Here is a 22801-nt window from a genome sequence, read left to right on the forward strand (position 1 = left end):
CACAACACACAGCATTCTCTATCATATCACGTTGTGTTGCCTTAACACACCACTAACTCAATGTCCTATGTTTTTATTTGTTTACCTATTTATTGTCCATCTCTCTACTGTCAAGTGGGTTCTAGGAGAGCAGGATCCTCGAAACCTGTTTCCCTCTGGGCTATGTCCTAAGTGCCTAGAATAGTGCACTGTATTAATTGGGGACTTAAACACTTCTGACTAAGCAAGAACAAAATTGGTGAAGTTCATGAGATCAGTTTTGATAGAAAAAAGGTTAAAGCCAAAAGCGTATCAAACTTTGAAGAGGAATAAGTCAGGAGTTAAAAACAACCTATTCAAACCATACACGTGCACATCTTCACGGGTCAGAGGGAAGAGTTTTTGATAATACAGAATTACTTCTGTAACAGCACTTCTGTAACAGCTCCCTTTCTAGAACGTGTTACTCAAACATTTTAACTAAACCACATCTTATATCTTCTGAGGGTTCTCTGAGAGAAAAATCTGACCCATATGCATGTCTAAAATTCTTAAAATGGTAATATATTTTAAAATCAACTAGAACAAAAACGTCAATTACTTCACATTCTGCGTTAAAAAATACAAGGCTGCATATTACCCAAATTGGAGGCTGTCACTGAAATATGGGAGAGAGATAATCAGACTTTATGACATGTGGTACTAATTTACCCATAGCCCCCAGCCTACCCACAAAGAAATTCCTTCCAGGGGGGGTGCTGGGGCTGAGTCTGCCAGCAGTTTCCCATAGCTGTTCATTTTACCTTGGAGCCTTTTGTCAGACGTAGGTCTTATCAGTGGTGACAGAAGGGGTACCAGAAACTGTCACTGAGCTAAGAGGAAAGGGACAGGGATGAAGCTAACGGAGGACTGATGTAACATTGTAAGTCATAGGTTTTGCTGATGTCTGAGAAGTGGTTTTCCCCTTTGCTCCTGCCATACCATCGAGCCGTCTCTTGCAGCAGTGAAGGAGCTCGGGACGTCCAGGAATGGACATCTGGTGGCTGCTGGCCAGGCAGCATAAAGCAGTTACCATGGATCTCCTGTACCACGGGTGGAACATGTTGCTTTGGAGTTTGCCTGCCCTCTCACAGGGACAAGAGGACAAAGGGCAAAAAGGTAAAAGGGGGACCAGGCAGGACAAAGTCCAGTTAGCAGAAACCAAGAGCCTAAGTGAGCCCAGCTAAAACAGTGATGGAAGAAACCAGGCAACAGGTGACGGCTGAGATGCACAAGCTGCTGTGTTGACGTCAGGAGACTTAATTTGCTAAAAATAAATTTTCACAGTCAACATGTGATCTGCAAGTGGTTTTGAGGCAAAAGCTCTTCCTGATTCCATTCTCAAAGCCAGAATTTATTGGTATGTGCCAGAAGACACCTTCACCCATGCCCTCTGACACCTGAGCTAATGAAATTTCTATTAATTCGAGCTGGAAAACTTAATGAGGCAAATGAAAAACAATTACTGAGCCCAGATTTTTTTTTTTTTTTTTTTGAGTAAATTAGTTTTAGAGGGCCAGGGCTTGCCTAGACGTAGTTATAGGCAGGATCCTCTAGCAAGACCAAAAAAAAAAAAAAAAAATGGGGGAAGTGGCACCATTCTTCACGATTAAAGCTCAAGAGAGACTGCAGGGCAGTAACAAAATGGTGCCTGTGGGTACTGGCCAGTGGGAAAAACCACTGGAGGTGACAGGACAACGGGAAGGTCATTTTAATTACCCAGTGAAATGGGAAAACCCCAGACTTACTGTGGGCTCTACCTCTCTCAGAGTACAAGTATTTTACGACTTCTAATACAGCAGTAAAAATTCTTAATGTCAAACCAACTCAGTTTCATCAGTCAGGTAAGTCACTCCCCCTAGGAACCTTAACTTGCTCATCTCCAAGGGAGGGTGGCAAGGCCAAAGTCTCAAAGATACGCTCCCTTACTATCATTGACATAATAGTCAAGAGAGACCAGTCACAGGCAGCCATCAGGGATGCAGAGCCATAAGCAGAGAAGGGGCAGCATCTGGAGGACAGGATTTCCTTCAACAGGAACCAGAAGCCAGAGGGAGTCTGCAGGAATCAGGAAGGAGGCGTCTGCCAGGTGAGCAGAGAACAAAGCCGTAAGTCACCGCCTCCATAGGAAGCTGCCTCCCTCGGCTAGGAAACAGGCCCTGGGACCTGTCCTCAGGTCCTCCCCCCATAAGGCTGGGACCAAGAAGACTACACTCGGTCAAGGACTCAAGGAAGTTACTCCAAGCCCCAGAAATAAAAGTGCTTGACTGGGGGAAGTTTCGCTCAGTTACCTAACGACCTAATCACATCTCTAAACATCAGATTACACTTTCAATTAATCTACACAATGAGCCCAGTAGCAACCAATATTCTTGAGACCAAACACAGCAGAATACCATGAAGTGGGAAGAATAACCAAGTACTAAGGGAAGAGGGAAGCAGCTTAGATCCAGCTGGCAACAATGCACTGCCCAACAGTTAAACAATTCGCAGCCTCCAGAGAAAGAAATGATGAGACACTTCTCAGTCAGTTGCTACGATTAACATGCCTGAAGGGTGGAAGAGAGCAACAGCTCACACGCAAAGATTCACAGACACACCCTCTGCAGATGTTATAAACATCTCCATGGATTAGATACTCCCATTAACCAGAATTTGGGAACCAGTAGAAATGAAGCACCATAGCAAAAAAATAATAATAAGTCAAGAAATTTTTGAACTTTCTTAAAGCGTACAAGAGTGAATATACTTCCTTTCTTTGCGCGATGAAAATGAGAACTGATTTCATAATTACTAGTTACTGAAGCTAAACACAGAAGATATTAAATATACCAGGAAGTTATTTAATGAAATGCTAAGTGTTCTATCTCATTTGCAAGGCAATTCATTAAGATTTGAAATATGCACCCTCTAAGAATCTATCCTATAGAGACAAAAATATGAATATAGGAAGACATATAGACAAACATATCTAGTGAATGGTTGTCAAGAACAGAGTAAATACTCATCCACAGAGGTGGACGACACCACAGTGGTCCACACCCACTCATTAAACAGAATGACTTTGAACTATGTCTAATGATTTAGAGGAGTTTCTACCAAGTATTGCTTAGTTGGAAAAGATACAGAAGTCCAAATATGATCTAGGTTTTTTAATGATTTTGTTAAAGCTTGTGTCTAAATTGATGTACAGGGCTGTAGGAGCACGCAACAATGTGTAAATATATACAGTAAGTGTGGTTCTCAAACTTTAGTGTGCAGAACTACCTCAAAGTGGCTTTAAAATGCAGATTGCTGCCCCACCCCCCAACCAGAATGTCTGATTCAGTAGGTCGGAGGTAAAGGTCTCAAATTCTTTTTGCCAACAAGTTCACAAGGGATTATAATGCTGCTGACAAAAATGCATCAACTTTCAACAACAGCAGTTACCAGGGAGGACAGAAAAGGAGGTATAAAATGGAGAGGAATGATTACTGAGATCTGCTAAAGATCCTAACAGATTTTCCATAGGATTCCTTTCATGGAACAGTGTTATGTACAAATTTTGCAAAAAGTAATTGCTAATAATTTGTGCTTATTTTTTTTGTAATGAGCAAGTGTTATTTAACTAAGTTTATCTAGAATAAAGCTATTTTCATTGCGAAAAAAGCCCTTGCAGTCAACAAGTTCCCAAGGAAGAGCTCATCTGTTTTATTCACAGCACTGAGCTGTTTTGGGGAAGATTAGGGCTAATAATAACTTACATAAAAATAAAATGTGGAAAAAAGCAAGTTCCTAGATTAACAAGTTTAACATGTATCTGTTTTATGACATTTATTAATCTACAAAAACTTTGAGACAACTCAATTTAACAAGTAGTCAAAAACACCGAACAGCAAAAACACTATTTGGCTTGCGGATGCAAAATCTCTTCCTCTTTCAAAATTCAATCAAATACCAAGTAAGCAAAATCTCACCTCTTAAGCTCTACTTGCATCATTTCCGATCTTTTTATGTACAAACTAGGAAACAAAGGACTAAAAACAACAAACTAAAAAAATAAAAATAACTTAATGGCTTCCAATACAGGACTTTCAAGCTCCCAAGTGGTGTCAATTAAGAAGGTTTAAGACAGGGGCGCCTGGGTGGCTCAGTCGGTTGAGCGTCCGACCTCAGCTCAGGTCATGATCTCGCAGTCGACGGGTTCAAGCCCCATATCAGGTTCTGTGCAGACAGCTCAAGAGCCTGGAGCCTGCTTCAGATTCTGTCTCCCTGTCTCCCTGCCCCTCCCCGACTCGTGCTCTGTCTCAAAAATAAACAAACATTAGAAAAAAAATTATAAAAAATAAAGATGGTTTATGACAGAGAACATCTTTGGGACACCTGGCAGGCTCAAGTCAGGGAAACATCCAACTCTTGATTTAGGCTCAGGTCATTATCCCACAGTTTGTGAGAGCGAGCGCCAAGCTGGGCGTGGAGCCTGCTTCAGATTCTCTCTCCCTGTTCCTCTGCCCTTCCCCCATACACATGTGCATGCACACGCTGTTTCTCAAAAAAAAAAAAAAAAAAAAAAGAAAAAGAGAACATCTTACATCAATTAATTATAATTGACACTCTTCCAGGCTTTCAAACGTCATGAGGTTCATCACTACAACTCTTTGCTAGCCTAACACTCCCCCTCCTCCTCCTCCTCCTCCTCCTCCTCCTCCTCCTCCTCCTCCTCCTCCCCAAAGCATGTTGTCAACTCAGTCTACACCTTAAGCCTAGACCACAAGCCAGACTGCATGTGTCTGCTATTTTCCTCTATCGTGAACAAACAGCCTGACCTTCCAAAGCGGCTCCTTTAGTGCCCCCTTAGAACACAGATGCAGGAAGCTGCTCAGAGGCTGAAAATTGGATTTGCAAGGCCCACATCCCCACAGTCTGCAAATCGGTATTATAAAAACTCTTGGCTACCAGCTGCCAACCCCTGCTTCTTCTCTAATCTTATTACGGGGCAGTGTTTCTCTTTTCCTGCAAAAGCAAGTCAATGAACCTCCATTGTTCATTTTAAAAATTAGAGGCAGTCTGTGACTAAGCTGAGGAATATCCTTGCATCCCCAACACTGTCTCCCTTCCTAAAAATAAGCAAGCGGAAATAGTTTTCAAAAAATCTATAAAGTTCTATAGCACACCAGACAGAATCAAAAATTATCACACCCTCTGAAACGAATTCCTGAAATAGAGAAAAATATGTTAATTTCTTTCTTTGTGCTCACAATAAAATACCCAAGATGATGAAACTATATGGGCATAAGAAATAGACCAAGATTCAAAAATACTACAGAGAAACTAACACAAAGGAATGGGAACAACAATTGTGCGGGCAAAAAAGAAAAACAGACTCGACAATATAGAACACTTCAATATAAAATTAAAAATGCTTCTAGAAGTCAGACTACAGGAAGGACAAAACAGTCTAACCTTGAAAAAGCAGTTTTAGAAAGAGAAAACAATAGTCAAAGACCTAGAAAAATGAAACTTTAAAAAGGAAACATGGAAGTTTTCTTCATGGATCCAAACAAAATGCATGGGGGAAAAAAGAATTCTTATATCCACAGATTTTCTATAGGTATAGAGATATCTCTTCATCTTTTTTTAAATTTTAATGCCAGTATAGTTAACACTGAGTACTATATTAGTATCAGGTGTACAATATAGTGATCCAACAATTCTATCCACTACTCACTGCTCTTCATGGTAAGTGTGCTTTTAATCTTCTTCACCTATTTCATCCTCCCCAACAACTCCTACCCCGTAACCATCAGTTTGTTCTCTGTATTTAAGAGGCTTTTTTTTTTTTTTTGGTTTGTCTCTTGTTTTCTTTGTTCATTTGTTTTGTTCCTTGAATTCCATATGAGGGAAATTGTATGGTATTTGAAAGTACAACATCTGAGGCACCTGGGTGGCTCAGTCGGTTAAGCATCTGACTTCGGCTCAGGTCATGATCTTGCGGTTCGTGAGTTCGAGCCCTGTGTCAGGCTCTGTGCTGACAGCCCAGAACCTGGAGCCTGCTTCTGATTCTGTGTCTCCCTCTCTCTCTGCCCCCCCATGCTCATGCTCGGTGTCTCGCTGACAAAAATAAATAAAGATTAAAAAAAAAAAAAAAGAAAGAAAGAAAGAAGGAAAGTACAACGTCCATGCATGACAAAACCGCTCAACAGGAGCACCTGGGTGGCTCAGTCAGTTAGGCACCTGACACTTCGTTTCAGCTCAGGTCATGATCTCATGGTTTCTGAGTTCCAGCCCCACAATGGACTCTGCACGGACAGTACAGAGCCTACTTGGGATTCTCTCACTCTCTCTCTCTCTGCCCCCTTCCCTGTGTGCATCTACTCTCTCTCTCAAAATAAATAAACATTAAGATGTGTATATATATATACATATGTATATATATATATATATATACATATGTGTATATATACATATATATATACACATATATATATATACATATATATATGTATATATATGTGTAAATATATATATATGTATGTGTATATATATATAAAAACCCTCAACAAAATAGGTTTAGGGGGAATATACCTCAACATAATAAAGGGCATATATGAAAAAACCATAGCTAACATCATATTCAATGGCAAAAAACTGAGAGCTTTTCTAATAAAGTCATAAACAAGACAAGGATGTCCACTGTCACCACTTTTTACTCAACACAGTACTCAAAGTCCTCTCCACGGCATTCGGACAACAAAAAATAAAAAAATAAAAGGCATCCAAATTGGAAAAGAAGTAGTAAAACTTCCACTATTTGCAGATGACAAGGTACTAAGTACAGAAAACCCTAAAGAGCATCAAAAATCTACTAGAAGTTATAAAAGAAGTCTACCATTTTTGTAAGTAAGTGTTCTCTTTAGTGACCAAGAAGCAAAGACTTTTGAACAATAAATTCTCACGTCGAAACAGCTTATAATCAAAGGAACGGGAAAATATGTATATATCACCTGAACAAGGTGCCTTTTTGTAGAGGGTGAGTCAAAGTTGGGAATAATTTCTATCAATTTTTTTCCTCCATAATTATCACTCCATTTATGTGGTCTAATCTTCCTTCAGATAAATCTTACAATTCCTATTTTTTAGAGCCCATTTTAATGAGATTTTTCATTAGCATACCATTATTATTTTCAAATTTGAAAGTATCTCAGTATGTTGTCAGTCCTTTAAACTTTCTAGTTTTATTTGGATTTTACATCATACACTTGCCAAAGATGATTTTTGTAAAATAACCAATCATAATAGGATTGTTAGCACATAGAAGTATCAAAATAAAGAGACCCAATATATTGCCATCAAATAAAAAATCATCTAAATATATGCCTTAATAATTAATGCATTAATGTCAATAAAAGTCAACACAGATATAGATAGAACTCTGGAAAAACATACCAAATATCAACAGTGCTTATACTGATGACAGGGTTAAGCATAAGGTTTTAATTTTTCTTGGTATTTCCTATTTTTATAATTTATGAAATATAAATATGAATTTTAAAAATTAAACATTTATAAATGAGACTTTATTAAACTAGAAGCTACAAGTAAATATTTATCAAACCTCTGAAGACAGAAAGCAGAGAACAGGTCTACCCCAAAAAACAAAAACAAGTTTTACTACAGTTCTTACATGTGCTCTGTTTACATGTTATTAATTTGGTAGAAATTGAATTTAGACTTGTTTTTACTATAATATACACTCTCTGACCTCTTACTACATATGTCCAACGAGTCAAACTGGCTGAGATCAATTTGTAATAGTGACATAAATGTTTAAGTGGGTTAAAAGAATTAGGTTACAATCTATATACATATCAAGTAAGAGTCATGCTAAATATACATAACATACAATTATACATATCAAGTGTCATGTTAAATATACATAATATACAATTTCTGTATGTATACATAAATGTATACATAATATACCGTTATAAATTCCATTTTATATTCCACTAAAAAATTTCTAATCATTACATGTTTGAATTTTATCTTATACTCATTGCAAGAACTTCTAGATTTCGACAGATTTTATCGTGTACCATGCTGCTGTTTCCAAGTCTTCCGTGTTACTGTGTAATTTTTTAATGTTTATTTTTGAGAGACAGAGCACTAGTGGGGGAGGGGCAGAGAGGGAGACACAGAATGGGAAGGAGGCTCCAGGCTCTGAGCTGTCAGCACAGAGCCTGATGTGGGGCTCGAACCCACGAACTGGGAGATCATGACCTGAGCCAAGTGGCATGCTTAACTGACTGAGCCACCCAGGCACCCCCATAACAACTTAACTTTTTAATGCCAAATTGTAATGGAATCATTTTGAAAGCATTTAATTCATGTATGAATTTTAAAAATTAAACATTTATAAACCAGAATTTAATAAACTAGAAGCTACAATATTTATCAAACCTCTGAAGATAGAAAAGCAGAGAAGAGGTCTACCCCAAAGCACAAAAATAACTTTTAGTATAGTTCTTATGTGTGCTCTGTTTACATGTTATTAATTTGGTAGAAATTTATTTTAGATTTGTTTTTATTATACCAGCAAGGCACACACGTAATCTTTTTTTTACATCCAAATTAGTTAGCATATAGTGCAACAATGATTTCAGGAGTAGATTCCTTAGTGCCCCTTACCCATTTAGCTCATCCCCCCTCCCACAACCCTTCCAGTAACCCTCAGTTTGTTGTCCATATTTTTGAGTCTCTTCTGTTTTGTCCCCGTTTTCATATTATTTTTGTTTCCGTTCCCTTATGTTCTTCTGTTTTGTATCTTAAAGTCCTCATATGAGTGAAGTCATATGATGTTTGTCTTTCTCTAATATCACTTAGCATAATACCCTCTAGTTCCATCCACATACTTGCAAAGTGCAGCCAGACTTCTTCAGAGTTATCTTTAGTTCTCTCCCTTACCTCACCGCACCTCTTCAGTCCTATCAGGTGCACTTCTGTGCACACCAATGAAGTCATATGATTTTTGTCTTTCTCTAATTCTGCTTAGCATCGTACCCTCCCGTTCCATCCACATAGTTGCAAATGGCAAGATTTCATTCTTTTTGATTGCTAAGTACTACGCCATTGTATATATACACCACATCTTCTTTATCCATTCATCCATCGATGGACATTTGGGCTCTTTCCACACTTTGGCTATTGTAGGTAGTGCTGCTATAAACATGAGTGTGCATGTGTCCCTTTGAAACAGCACACCTGTATCCCTTGGATAAATGCCTAGTAGTGCAATTGCTGGGTCGTAGGGTAGTTCTATTTTTAGTTTTTTGAGGAACCTCCATACTGTTTTCCAGAGTGGCTGCACCAGCGTGCATTCCCAGGCACACATGTAATCTTAAGTGACAACCATTTGAGCATTGTAAGCAAGGACACGCACACATAGGTAATAACTATACCGTGACATATGCTGGAATGCACAGTGCATGTAAGAGCATCTCAGCTTCAGAGATGTTAAAATGAGGGTGGAAAAAAACTGCACTTTAGAAATGACAAAGTGTCATTTTAATAAAACATCTATAGGTACTCAGATTATGAGTAACGTTTTCTTAACACCTTTCACTTACTCCCTTTCATTCCCATTAGTATATTCTGTTTATTAGACAAAATTATTTTTACTTTTGTCTGGTCTTTTTAAATCCCTTCTTTCCTTAGGCTATGGGTACTGACTCTTCCTTAGTCTGATGATAATCTAGTAGGTAGGATACTACTACGGTTGTAATATTTGGAGGAAGCGGGTGGACATGATGGAGGGTGTTACAGGCCTTCCTCAAGCTGCCCTTGTCACTGTCACTATCTGAAGGGTTAGCAGATAGGACCGGGTATATAGTAAACTTCAAGTCAACGACAGCTTGTTTCATGATAACATAATTGAAAGCACAAAGTATATACATGGAGCATTCTTTATTTTTCCACTTCTTAAATTAGTAATGTTTTCACTATTCAGTATCCTTCCCAAAATTGTTTTCAGTAGCTGCGTGCAGTTCTCGTAGTATTCTCTTCTTAATGTGGGACCTTGAGGTTATTTCCCACACATTACTCATCTGATGTGTGAAGTGCAACTCCTTAGAAGGGAAGAGGCAGTTCTGTGTTACAACAATAGTTGTAAATTCTGAGTTAGAATCAGGAGCTGCAACCATGGCTGGCCCCAGCTTCCCATCCTCTATCGTACTCAAGTCTGCCATTGACCTATTTGACTCTAGAACCAGGGACTTGCTCTACCGACCTTGGTTCTTTTGACATCAAGCACAGAGTAGTAGTATCATTCAGTTTTTCTCTATAGAAGAGAGTGGAGTATATCTAAGGTTGAGAGGGCAATGAAATGGATCAACAGATTTTAACTGAAGATTCTGATTGTGTGTTCTAGTTCCCTGACACTTCATTCTATTAAGGATAACCTAAATTGAGGTCATATTCTTAGTCTAGATGCAGTACTCTTGCTGAATTCCATGAGTCGATGATTCAGAAGTTACCTGAAACCACAGGTCCCACACACCCATCCATGCCCACGCTATACCAACTCAGTCAGATTTCAAGGAAATAAGGGGGGTGGGGGGGATGAAGTCCTATCCCATTTTTTTTTTAACGTTTATTTATTTTTGAGACAGAGAGAGACACAGCATGAACGGGGGAGGGTCAGAGAGAGAGGGAAACACAGAACCCGAAGCAGGCTCCGGGCTCTGAGCTGTCAGCACAGAGCCCGACGTGGGGCTCGAACTCACAGACTGTGAGATCATGACCCAAGCTGAAGCCAGACGCTCAACTGACTGAGCCACCCACGCTCCCCCTTATCCCATTTTATATGTGAAGGGAGCATCCACTGACTTCTCTGTTACACTCAGTTAACTGTGCAGAAGAGCAGAATCTTCCCTCAATGCAGAAGAAACACCTGTCTAGGCATCTCATGGGCATCTCTGTCACCCAATCCTCCACCTATTCTGTGGATGTCCCAGCACTTTGCCCTTTGAATTCCTATTTCATGATTTTAGCTGACACAAATGCCACTGAATGTTATCCAAAGACGCACCTAGAAGACATTCTTGACCATTATCAGTATATCCTAAAATACAACATTCGAAAACCATTCACATGAATGAAATGGGTGTTTGTGAGTCCAGAAGTTATACAGTTTAAATAAAATTACTCAGATAAGTATCATTAAAACCCAGACTTCAGAGCCAAGAGCCAATGACTTTTAAAAGGGTCCATACACATACTTGAAGCAAGACAGTTCACGTTTTTTGGTTTTTTGGTTTTTGTTTTTTTTTTTAAGCCTCAAACAGCATGCAAAACCTTTCTCTCCACTTTAGTCACACGGGTTTTGAGTGTAAGAAAGGGTCATTTAGACCTGAAATCCAACACTTAGAGACTTACGTATAGAGGAACATCGCTGCAGCTCAACTCCATGGCTTCCGCATCTGCAAGGAAAATAACGAATGACAACCGTTATTACAGAAGACACTGCGTAGCCAACCAGAACTGTGTCCCTCCCTTCAGTTATCCAGAGGGGAGAAGTAACGATAGATGGGAAAATTGCAGAGACAAAACCATGAACTACAGAAAAGAGATTCCATCTGTATCAAATACCACCCCCCTTTTCTTCTCTCACGTTAATTTCCACACCTAAAGGAAACCTATCCACCCCAGGTAATATTCTATTGACTGCTCTTGAGAGAAATATTTCCAAAAGCCAGGAAAGTCAACATAAACGTGCTCAAAGTTTTGCCTTAACTACTTGAATAATAGAGGTCTCTGAGGTTAGAGTTCACCGCTGTCCAAATGAGGCAGGAGACCTCAGGAGCAAGACACTTCTTTGCTGAACATCCAGAGGGCAAAGGTTTCAGTCATGTGATCTCAGGAGGGCGGGTATGTACTCCAGTTACCAACCTCTCCACCAACTGCATGCCTGCCCCTGTAAAACCCACATCCAGAAACCACCTTGAAACTTAGGGAAAAAAAGCAACCATCATTCAAGACGTTCAATGAACACCTACAGTGGGCCAAACAATCCACAAAGATGACCAGGAGGTGGTTCGGCCCTCAAAAAATGCACAGCTCAACAAGAGAGCCCTAAAAACCGGGACAAAGTAAGGAGTGGGCTGGATGAGAACTGTGAATGGGGCAAGACAGAGATCCAACCACTACCCGAGTTCTGCTCACCAGGCCAATCCTGGCTCTGCCTTCCCAGGCCACACCAGCTGCAGTACCTCGGCGATGGGTGACAGGGCACATAGCAACCTGAATTGGGACGTTTAGTGCAATAATACCCCAAGTATACACTTGGCAAGAAGAAAAATACAGAAAGTTTTTTTTTTTTTTGTAACAACTTTTAACTTCAGGTTTATTAATACTTCATACTCACGCTGCCACTGGCACCCTCCTAGGTCACAAGTTATACTCCCTAAGTTATCCTGAGAGAAGACCAAGCTCATTACCAACACACTGTGCCCTGTGGCCGTTTATGTAGACCCACTTAAATGGGCTTACCTATTATCATCAGTTCTTAATAAAACTTGCCTCATAAATTAGATGAATGGCTTAAGAATTCCAGGAAGGAATCTTCAAATGGAAGACAATACTAACAAGAATATGACAAATCAGTCTCTCATTCCTAAATACGAATTATTCATCAGCCCTACTGGGAAATTAAAATGACTAAGAACAATGCCTTATAATCTCCACCCACCCCCCCCCTCCCCGCAAAAAAATCAGCTTTCAGGTATGTAAATTTTGAAAGTACACCCAATAGCATATACCACGATCCCTTACCCTAAATGTGTGATGTGCTTCAAGGTATCACCAACTGTTTTTAACCTGTGTTTACAGGCATGCCATAAACCATTGTGATCTTTTAAAAAACTTTAACAAAACTTGATACAATTACAACCTTTTAAAATTTTTGCTTAATAGCAAGAGTGCATTCTACAGTCAATGTGGTTTCAAAAGGACCGAAATGCACAGAAAATAATATAAGTGCATTCCTTTATGAACAAAACTTTGAAGACTATGGAGTATTTTAATGAATCTTAGAATACATCATCTGTGTAAGAGGTTTGCCATACACTCGTAGAAGTGCAGATGTTTTCCCTTACTCAGCTTTCTAGATTTTATCTGATAATACATCTACAAAAAAACACTTCTGGGGCACCTGGATGGTGCCAGTCAGTTGTGCATCTGAGTCTTGATTTTGGCTCAGGTGATGGTGCCAGGGTCGTGAGATCAAGCCCTGCTTCAGGCTCAGTGTTGAGTATGAAGCCTGCTTGGGACTCCCGCTCTCTGCCCCTCTCCCCTGCTTGCAGAAACGAAGGGAAGGTGGGAAGGAGGGGTACAGAGGGAGAGAGGGAGAGAAACCAAGAAACCACTTGTGAAGAGAATATGGACTTAATCTGAAGAGTGAATTACTTCTTTAATAAAGAGTAATCTCCTAAGGGAAAAGCACTCAACTACAACCACTAGGTAGGGCAGCTGCTTGGATAAGAACCTTAAAAGGCACCGTAAGTGAAATTCATTCCTTGTGTCATCCATGGGCTAAGTATCGTAATGAATTTCAAACACAGTCCAATCTACAATTTCTGTAATGACATTGCTAAGGACCATAAAAATCCATACACCATATTGAGTCGTATTGGTTATACTGTGGCAAAGTCTTTTAAAAAACTGTCCCACTTTATTTAATATGTCCTACACAATTTTCTCTTCCCGAAATAGAAGTGTTCTCATTTTTCTACAAAAAGTGGCTGTTTATGACATGTCTGTAAAAACATCCATTTTTCCAAATACATATAGGCCTTTCCATCAAGAAGGGGTGATATTTCAGTAAGTGAAAATTCTTAAAGGAAATTCAACTGTCAGATAGTATATGCCATCATAACATTTTCAAAAAGAATATTAGTACATGTTACCACTGTTTTGTCACTTTCTTGCAGTAATTAAAGTTTGCAACTTAAAAGCATAAGAGACTTAAAAAATGAGAACAAACTGAGGGCTGATGGGGGGTGGGAGGGAGGGGAGGGTGGGTGATGGGTATTGAAGAGGGCATCTTTTGGGACGAGCGCTGGGTGTTGTATGGAAACCAATTTGACAATAAATTTCATATAAAAAAATAATAAAGTTTACAACTTAATAAAGCCCTCATATCTGCAGGCTTCAAATTCTTGGGGGGAAAAAGCCTTCTAATCTATATAAATCTTTGAAACTGAGTGTTTCACAGGTTTTGTATTTTTAAAACGTAACAACTTCTAAATTATAGGAGAACCAACTGACATCAGGGAAGATGGGAGTTTGCAGCCACTTTATTTTTTTTTTTAATTTTTATTTGTAGGAGAGAGCATGTGTATGTGAGAGAGAGAGAAAACCAGAGAGGAGCACAGAGAAGGGGGACAGGGTGAGAATCCCAAGCAGGCTCCAGAGTCAGTGCAGAGCCCGATGTGGGGCTCAGTCTCACAACTGCTAGATCACAACCTAAACCAGTATCCAGAGTCAGGTGCTTAGCTGACTGAGTCACACAGGTGCCCCATGCAGCCACTTTTAAAAATTAATAAATTTGTGGGGCGCCTGGGTGGCTCAGTCGGTTGAGCGGCCGACTTCGGCTCGGGTCATGATCTCGTGGTCCGTGAGTTCGAGCCCCCATGTCGGGCTCTGTGCTGACAGCTCAGAGCCTGGAGCCTGTTTCGGATTCTGTGTCTCCCTCTCTCTGACCCTCTCCTGTTCATGCTCTGTCTCTCCCTGTCTCAAAAATAAATAAAAATGTTTAAAAAAATTAATAAACTTGTATAATTAGTGGATGGGATTAATACATAAAGCCCTGAATTTTTAAGCTTAGCCAGCACTGCACTTGTATTAGAATGTATATATCATAATGAGGTTCTCTTCAGCTGTGACACACATTAAATCCAAATTCAAAGTCAAAGTGCTTTGAACCAGACATTCAAACAGAAGGGTTACAGAGTAGGGGCACCTGGGTGGCTCAGTTGATTAAGTGGCTGACTTCAGCTCAGGTCTTGATCACCCAGTTCGCGGGTTGGAGCCCCATATGGGGCTCTGTGCTGACAGCTCAGAGCCTGGAGCCTGCTTCAGATCCTGTGTCTCCCTCTCTCTCTGCCCCTTCCTCATTTGTGCTTTGTCTCTGTCTCTCTCTCTCTCTCTCTCTCTCTCTCTCAAATTAAAATAACAAAAAACTTAAAAAATTAAAAAGAAGGGTTATAGAGTATTTTAAACCAACGTTTTCAAAATAATGACCCATTTGTTTTATTACTTCCGCTGACATGTATTGTACATCAATGTTTTTAGTGAGAACAAAAAGGGTTATTAATTGCATTTAATCTTCATAGGTTTTTAAATGTGGAGTAAGTTTGAAAAAATATACTGTTGCGTAGTACAATTTATAAATTAAAAAAATAAGGATACATACTTTTTTTTTTTTTTTAACTTAGTAAGGGTACATGACATCTTGCGAATCTGTTCCTTCTAGGTAAGCCTCTGTCCCCACTTGCCAGGCTGCGGGTACTTTTCCCACAGGGGTCTCAATGCAGGCTTACTAGACTAAGGAATAAGCTGTGGGGTTTCCCGAGCTCCACCAACCCCCCCTGCTGAGGTTCTAGGTGGCAGGGGCCTGCGAACTGGACTGCAGAGTGCAAGGTCACACGTCTTTAAAGCTAAGAGGGATCCAGGGGCGCCTGGGTGGCTCAGTCGGTTGAGTGTCCGACTTCGGCTCAGGTCATGATCTCACGGTCTGTGAGTTCGAGCCCCGAGTTGGGCTCTGTGCTGACAGCTCAGAGCCTGGAGCCTGTTTCAGATTCTGTGTCTCCCTCTCTCTCTCTCTCTGCCCCTCCCCCGTTCATGCTCTGTCTCTCTCTGTCTCAAAAATAAATAAACGTTAAAATAAATAAATAAAAAATAAACTAAAACTAAAGTCCCCACAGTTCTCAGCCTTGGTCCCAAACTTTTTTTTTTTTTTTTTTAATTTTTTTTTTTCAACGTTTTGTATTTATTTTTGGGACAGAGAGAGACAGAGCATGGACGGGGGAGGGGCAGAGAGAGAGGGAGACACAGAATCGGAAACAGGCTCCAGGCTCCGAGCCATCAGCCCAGAGCCTGACGCGGGGCTCGAACTCACGGACCGCGAGATCGTGACCTGGCTGAAGTCGGACGCTTAACCGACTGCGCCACCCAGGAGCCCCGAAAAATAAAATATTAAAACAGTACTCGAGCCTAAGAATTTTAGAAAATCCAAATGGAGAACTCAAATTAGGAAAGGTAGACCATGATATTTGTGTGGTGAAAAGCTGGTGTGTGTAGAACTTGTCTAGCAAATACAAACTGGTTTTGTTATTAACCTTGATAATAAAGGAGGCACAATATGATTTAGCCATGCATCTCTGCAAGTGAGCACAGACCTTGCTGCTCTTGACTATTTAGGAAGCATCAGTTTTGGAAACATTCAAATGAGAATACGGTTTTTTATACCTATATCAGTTTGAACTTCGAGTATTTGAGTATATAATACATGTACCTCAAATGATTCTGTCTCTGATAGGGGCTTTTAGAAAGTTTGGGACCAGGGGCGCCTGGGTGGCGCAGTCGGTTAAGCGTCCGACTTCAGCCAGATCATGATCTCGCGGTCCATGAGTTCGAGCCCCGCGTCAGGCTCTGGGCTGATGGCTCGGAGCCTGGAGCCTGTTTCCGATTCTGTGTCTCCCTCTCTCTCTGCCCCTCCCCCGTCCATGCTCTGTCTCTCTCTGTCCCAAAAATAAATAAAAAACGTTGAAAAAAAAATATTTTATTTTTCAAAAACGTGTCTTGGGAAATTTAAGGCCAATTTCCAGTCTTTCTTGCAGACACCAGAGAATGATAGGGGGTCTTGGTACACAGCCACAATTTTTAAGTTTGCTCCCAAAACAGAGGAAAAAATTCTTATAAAAAGAACATCATGATGCAAAATATTCAATATTTCACACATACCAGAAAGAATGCCTAATGTTTCAGGATCTTCATTTTGCTAGTTACTTCTAATAAAAATTAGACCATTTAAAAGGTGAAGAGAATATTCCAACTTAAAAATAAGAGAAAATATAACATTCAACTTTCACAGTAAATAATCATTCTTGACTTTATGAAATTCTGGGTTTCTAAGACTAACTCCATATAAAATCTATGACTTGAACTTTGTGTTTGAACATGCCAAAAACTTTGGCTGGTACACCTCTTACAAAACCTATTAACAAATAATGGTCAAATATTTACTAATACTGTTAGTAACTATACTTCGAAGGCTAATGATGTGGTTAGGCACTGTGCTATGTATTTTACCAACACCTCAGAGAAGCCTCACAGCAGCCATGAGAGGAACCATGGAGGAAGTCTTACTTGCCTGAATCTTCATTTACAAATACCTGCAGTTGTAAGGTTACACTGAAGCAAAAGTTACCCAAACCTAAGAATAATTGTTTTAATTTTTTTTTTTACATTTATTTCTTTTTGATAGAGACAGAGCACAAGTGGGGGAGGGGCAGAGAGAGAAGGAGGCACAGAATCCGAAGCAGGGTGCAGGATCCGAGCTGTCAGCACAGAACACGAACGCGGGGCTCGAACCCACAAACCGCGAGAGCACGACCAGAGCTGAAGTCAGACGCTTAACAGACTGAGCCACCCAGGTGCCGCAACCTAAGAATGATTCCTGAATCAACTGACCACCATGAAGATTAGGAACAACTCCCTCCCACGTTTATTCTTCAGTTCCCGCCCCCTTACTTAAGGCTAGCATCTGTTCTCCACCCAGTCCCCCTTGTACTTTAGATGTTTTGTAGTTACATGTTTTGGTCTTGAGGTGGTTACTGGGTATTATAAATATAAAATACCTATCAAGATAAAATTGGAAATCTTTTTTTAAAGATGAAATTAGGTTAAATAAAATCGAGAATAGTATTTTTCAATATTGGCTAACTTCTCAAATCATGATCCTACTGATCAATGAGAATGTGGCAGAGATCCACTAACAAGTGAAAAAAGAAATCATAAGGAGATAAAGCCTTAAAGATCATCGCAGTATTAAAGGAAGAATTTCTTCTCCTCTTTATCCTATGAGAAAACGGAAGAACTTGTTAACTAATTCTAATAAAAATAACCCTCACGATAGCTCTTCGCAAATACAGTATGATATGCATGTATTTTGTATGAGAGCTTTATTTTTGCATGTTTGTTTCATTGTTTGATGTAAAATGCTAATTAGAATAAAGATGTAAGGTGCATTTAAAGAAAGTTTGAAATGTAGTAATTTTCTAAGAAATTACACTCTAAGAGAGAGAGAGAGAGAGAGAGAGAGAGAGAGAGAGAGAAAGAAAGAAAGAAAGAAAGAAAGAAAGAAAGAAAGAAAGAAAGAAAGAAAATACAGTGTGATAACATGAAGGTCCTGCTCTGCAATTAACAAATTTGGCAGACAAAAACCATAAACGCCCCCACCATCACTCCCCTCCTCTCTCCCTCTCCCCCCACCCCGCACCTCCCCCCACACACTACACTTGATGTCCCTCCTAAGAATAAGAATTAGAGTTGAAAACTGCAAGGCACGGGGCGCCTGGGTGGCTCAGTCGGTTGGTCGTCCGACTTCAACTCAGGTCACGATCTCACGGTCTGTGGGGTCGAGCCCCGCGTCGAGCCCCGCGTCGAGCCCCGCGTCGAGCCCCACGTGGGGCTCTGGGCTGATGGCTCAAAGCCTGGAACCTGCTTCCGATTCTGTGTCTCCCTCTCTCTCTGACCCTCCCCCGTTCATGCTCTGTCTCTCTCTGTCTCAAAAATAAATAAACGTTAAAAAAAAGAAATTAAAAAAAAAAAACTGCAAGGCACTAGGTCACGCTACACATGGTAGAACAGGTATTCAAACTTCCTGCTTCAAAGCTTGTACTCCTACCCATGATGCTGTGCTGCGTGCTAGCCACAGAAGTCAAATACAAAGTTTTATAGGGGATACTCCTTTTCATAATAGAACCCCAGGCAACTTTCTTTTCTACCACTGTTTCCTATGAGACCTTGGTCCTCCTTTTAAGGAGATTCCCTGTAGGGAACGTCCCTGATACCTGCTCTCCCCAGGTAAGACAGTATCTAGTGTCGCCCTCTGCACTTCACAGGAAGAAAGAGAAGCTCGGCAAAGTTGCACCACTTAGAGATCAAGCAGCCACAAGCGGCCAAGCGGGCGTGTGAATCCAGCCCATCTGACCTATCCGGCCCATGTTCTCCTTAGCCACAGCACAAGGTCCTTGTGTCACATAACTTTGGTCTCAAAGATAGCAAGTTGCTTGGCTAACAAGTAGCCAACACCTCATAAGAGGAGAGCCTCAGAAGCAGCCTGTATATGAACTCCACCTCTGCTCTATTCTAACTGTGTGACTTGGGCCTGAAGTTCCCCTCCCTGGGGCAGTCACTCATCCCTGAGTAATAGTGCCTACCTCATAAGCCTCTTGAGAGGATTGAGACAGCTGACAGTAATAACAGAAAACACTTAGTGCCCATCAAGAGCACTCAAAGGCTAGCTTCATTTATCAAGCTTATATAAAGGGTTTCTTAAGCATTTGAGTATTTTGAAAGACCTCTAAATATCAGACTTAACAAGATGAGTCAGCACTAAGTGGGGCCAGGCTCCTCTGAAATGGGTCCACCCAGCTCAGCCTCACCCCAGCCCAGAGGAATCTCCAAGCATCAAGAATTCTGAATAGTATTATGCCAGGCCGGTGTGTGATTTTACACAGCTGAATGAATACTCCCCCCACTACGGTCAGAGAATTCAAAGGGTAGAGCTATTCCTACTGACACAACTCGACAACCATCTCTGTTTTAAACCTTCACTTGGAAATGATGAGTCACAGCTCTGTCAACAAACCTAGAAGTGTAGAATTATATCTATATTTCACAACTGTTATGCTAACTGGAGAAGGAGGAAAGAACACATGAACAACTGGGAGGGAAGGCCAAGTCTAAGGAAAAAGCTTCAGTGTGGGCACAGTGAAAATGGGTAAGAAGAGAGCATTTTAGAAATAAGCCTGGAGCGCCTGGGTGGCTCAGTCGGTTAAGCGTCCGACTTCAGCTCAGGTCATGATCTCACAGTCCGTGAGTTCGAGCCCCGCATCGGGCTCTGTGCTGACAGCTCAGAGCCTGGAGCCTGTTTCGGATTCTGTGTCTCCCTCTCTCTCTGACCCTCCCCTGTTCATGCTCTGTCTCTGTCTCAAAAATAAATAAATGTTAAAAAAAATTTTTTTTAAAAAAGGAAGAAAGAAAGAAGCCTGTTAAGGAGTACTGATGCATAGGGGCACTTGTACCCCAATGTTTATAGCAGCACTCTCAACAATAGCCAAATTATGGAAAGACACCCTAAATTTACTCTGCTTAGGTCTATTTATAGATGGATTTTTCTTTGATACATATAGTCGGTGCTCTGAATTCATTTTCTCTTAGTTTTTTTTTTTTTAACATTTTCTTTTCTCCAGCTTACTGCATTATAGAAATACAGTATATAACCACATGATGTCACTTAGGTGGAATCTAAAAAACACAACAACAACAAAGAAAAAAAGACTCACAAACACAACAACAAAAAACTGGTGGTTGTCAGAGGGGTGGAAGGAGAAGCAAAACAGGGGAAGGGGATTATGAGGTACAAGTTTCCAGCTGTGAAACAAGTCAAGGAGATGAAAAGTATGCACAAAGAATACAGTCAGTATTATATTCACGTAGGGTGAATACACTTATCATGGTAAACACTGGGTATTGCTCAGAACTATTGAATCACTATGTTGTACATCCATAACTAGTTTAACATTCTATGCCAACTCAAAGAAAAATTAAGACATTTTTTAACTGGTATAGCTAAATTAGTATACCTAATTCTAGATAATAAAACTAGTGGATCTATGTGTAAAACCTGGAGAAACTCTAGAATGATCATTTAACATTTAGAATTATGACCTTCAAGCAAAGATGAAAAGAAATGAGACTTAGCCTTAGAAATAGGACTAGTCTCAAAATGTTTAATTTAGTTCAGCACATGTACTCACAACTTCCTATATGCTTAGTACTGAGGGAGGAAAAAAGTGTCTCCTTTCAGGTACATATCAATCTATTCGACAAGAAAGGGCTTACAGATGTGAAGTAGGTAAATAACCTATAGAAAAGACAATACCAAGGATATAGAAAGCCCCTAGGCACCAGAATGTCTGCCCCATGGACAGAGGAAGACAGGAAGACCACAAAACCCTTATGGGGTTCTAGCAGTAGAGAGAGGCACAAACACTCCCCTCTGTCAGTAGTTGGGGTATCAACAGGGCTCCCCAAGGAGACAGAGCCTGACCTGAGCCTTTTATATAGTTTGTCAACTAGGGGCACTCCTATCCCAAAAGGCATTTAGAAACAGGGCAGGACAGCTTTTCTGGTTCTCAAATGACTGGGTCAGCAGGATAGGGAAAAAGCAGAAGGGGAAAGGGAGCTGCTATAATGCCAGGTCAACCCTGCATAAAGAAAGGTCCCACCCCAAATGCCAACACAGATCTCTGTTGAAAATCACCGAGGCGGACAACAGACATTCACCAGGTACACGATGAAATGGAACAACCTTTCAAGCCCAAGAAGGAACAGGCAGAACCCCATGTAGTACGAAAGGGTTGTTCACGGAGGGACAAACACCTCCAGGACAGAAGGATGGAAACACGTTCAGGGTCCCCATGATACACCTTAGTAAGTTATGTGAGCTTCACGCCAGTGAGCGGCTTTAATGCACGAGAAGGATGTGACCTGAACTGTGCTTTCAAGAGGCCACTGTAAGAGTAGGTGGAGGAGGGATTCTGCAGTCAGAGCAACAGATCAACACCATTGCTGTCACTCAGGTGAGAGAGACAGAGAGCCTGAACGAAAAACAGTAGCATAGGGAGGGCAAAGATAAATTTAAGAGATTAAGGGACAAAACGGACAGGCCTTAACGCTAAACCAGATGTAGGGGATAAGGACTAGGAGGATTCTAGGGTGACTCCTTGGTTCTTAGTCTGGGGAGCCAGGTATTTAGTGACATTGACCAAGATAGGGAAAATAAAAAGGAGAAGTGGAAGATGTGGAGGGGGAGAAAGGACTACTAGCCATAACGAGTTTGAGATGTGATTACTCATCAAGACAGAGAGGTCTGGGCTTGAAAGATATACTGGTAACACAGTAGTTTGAGTCACTGGGAGTAAATGAGAGGATTAAGGTGGTAGATACACAGAAATTCGAAAAGGCTTTGCGTAGAGACTTAGAGAATGTCAAGAGAAAGCAAGGTAGAAGAGCTCACGAAAGACACTAAGAATAGAGAAATAACCAACAAGGCTGGCATTAACTGAGCACAATTTATTGTGTCAGACAAGGTTCTGTGTGCTGTTTAAATTCACCTACTTCTCAGAGCCACATGGAATACCTCCTATTTTACATGGAATACCATCCCCATTTTACACATAAGAAAACTGAGGCACAGAGAGGTTGTGTACCTTGTCCAAGGTCACACAAGTATTAGGTGGCAGAGCCAAGATTTAAACCCAGGCAGTCTGGTCCCAGATCCCATCCTCCTAACTTAAAGTCTCCACTTCTAGGTCAGAAATTTGAAAGGGGACTAATGTGACAAAATCCAAGAGGGATGGATGGACAAGGCAGCAAATGCTGTGGATAAATGAAGAAAGCACACTAAAATCAGAGAAGGACCTACTGGATCCCTAACTTAAGAAGTCGCTGGCTCTCA

The 22801-nt window shown here is 40.7% G+C and overlaps 1 protein-coding gene across 1 annotated transcript in view; it reads right to left on the reverse strand.

The window, feature by feature from the left end:
* Positions 1-22801, reverse strand: part of ARHGEF28 (Rho guanine nucleotide exchange factor 28) — a 301505-nt gene that overhangs the window by 233413 nt on the left and 45291 nt on the right. Inside the window, exon 2 of the mRNA XM_019463023.2 lies at positions 11431-11474. Coding sequence (XP_019318568.2) covers positions 11431-11463 — 33 coding nt within the window. The 5' untranslated portion in view covers positions 11464-11474. The remainder of the gene's footprint in view (positions 1-11430; positions 11475-22801) is intronic.

This window comes from Panthera pardus, unplaced genomic scaffold (genome assembly GCF_024362965.1).
Source record: "Panthera pardus isolate Hobbes unplaced genomic scaffold, ASM2436296v1 HiC_scaffold_2, whole genome shotgun sequence".
NCBI lineage: Eukaryota > Metazoa > Chordata > Mammalia > Carnivora > Felidae > Panthera > Panthera pardus.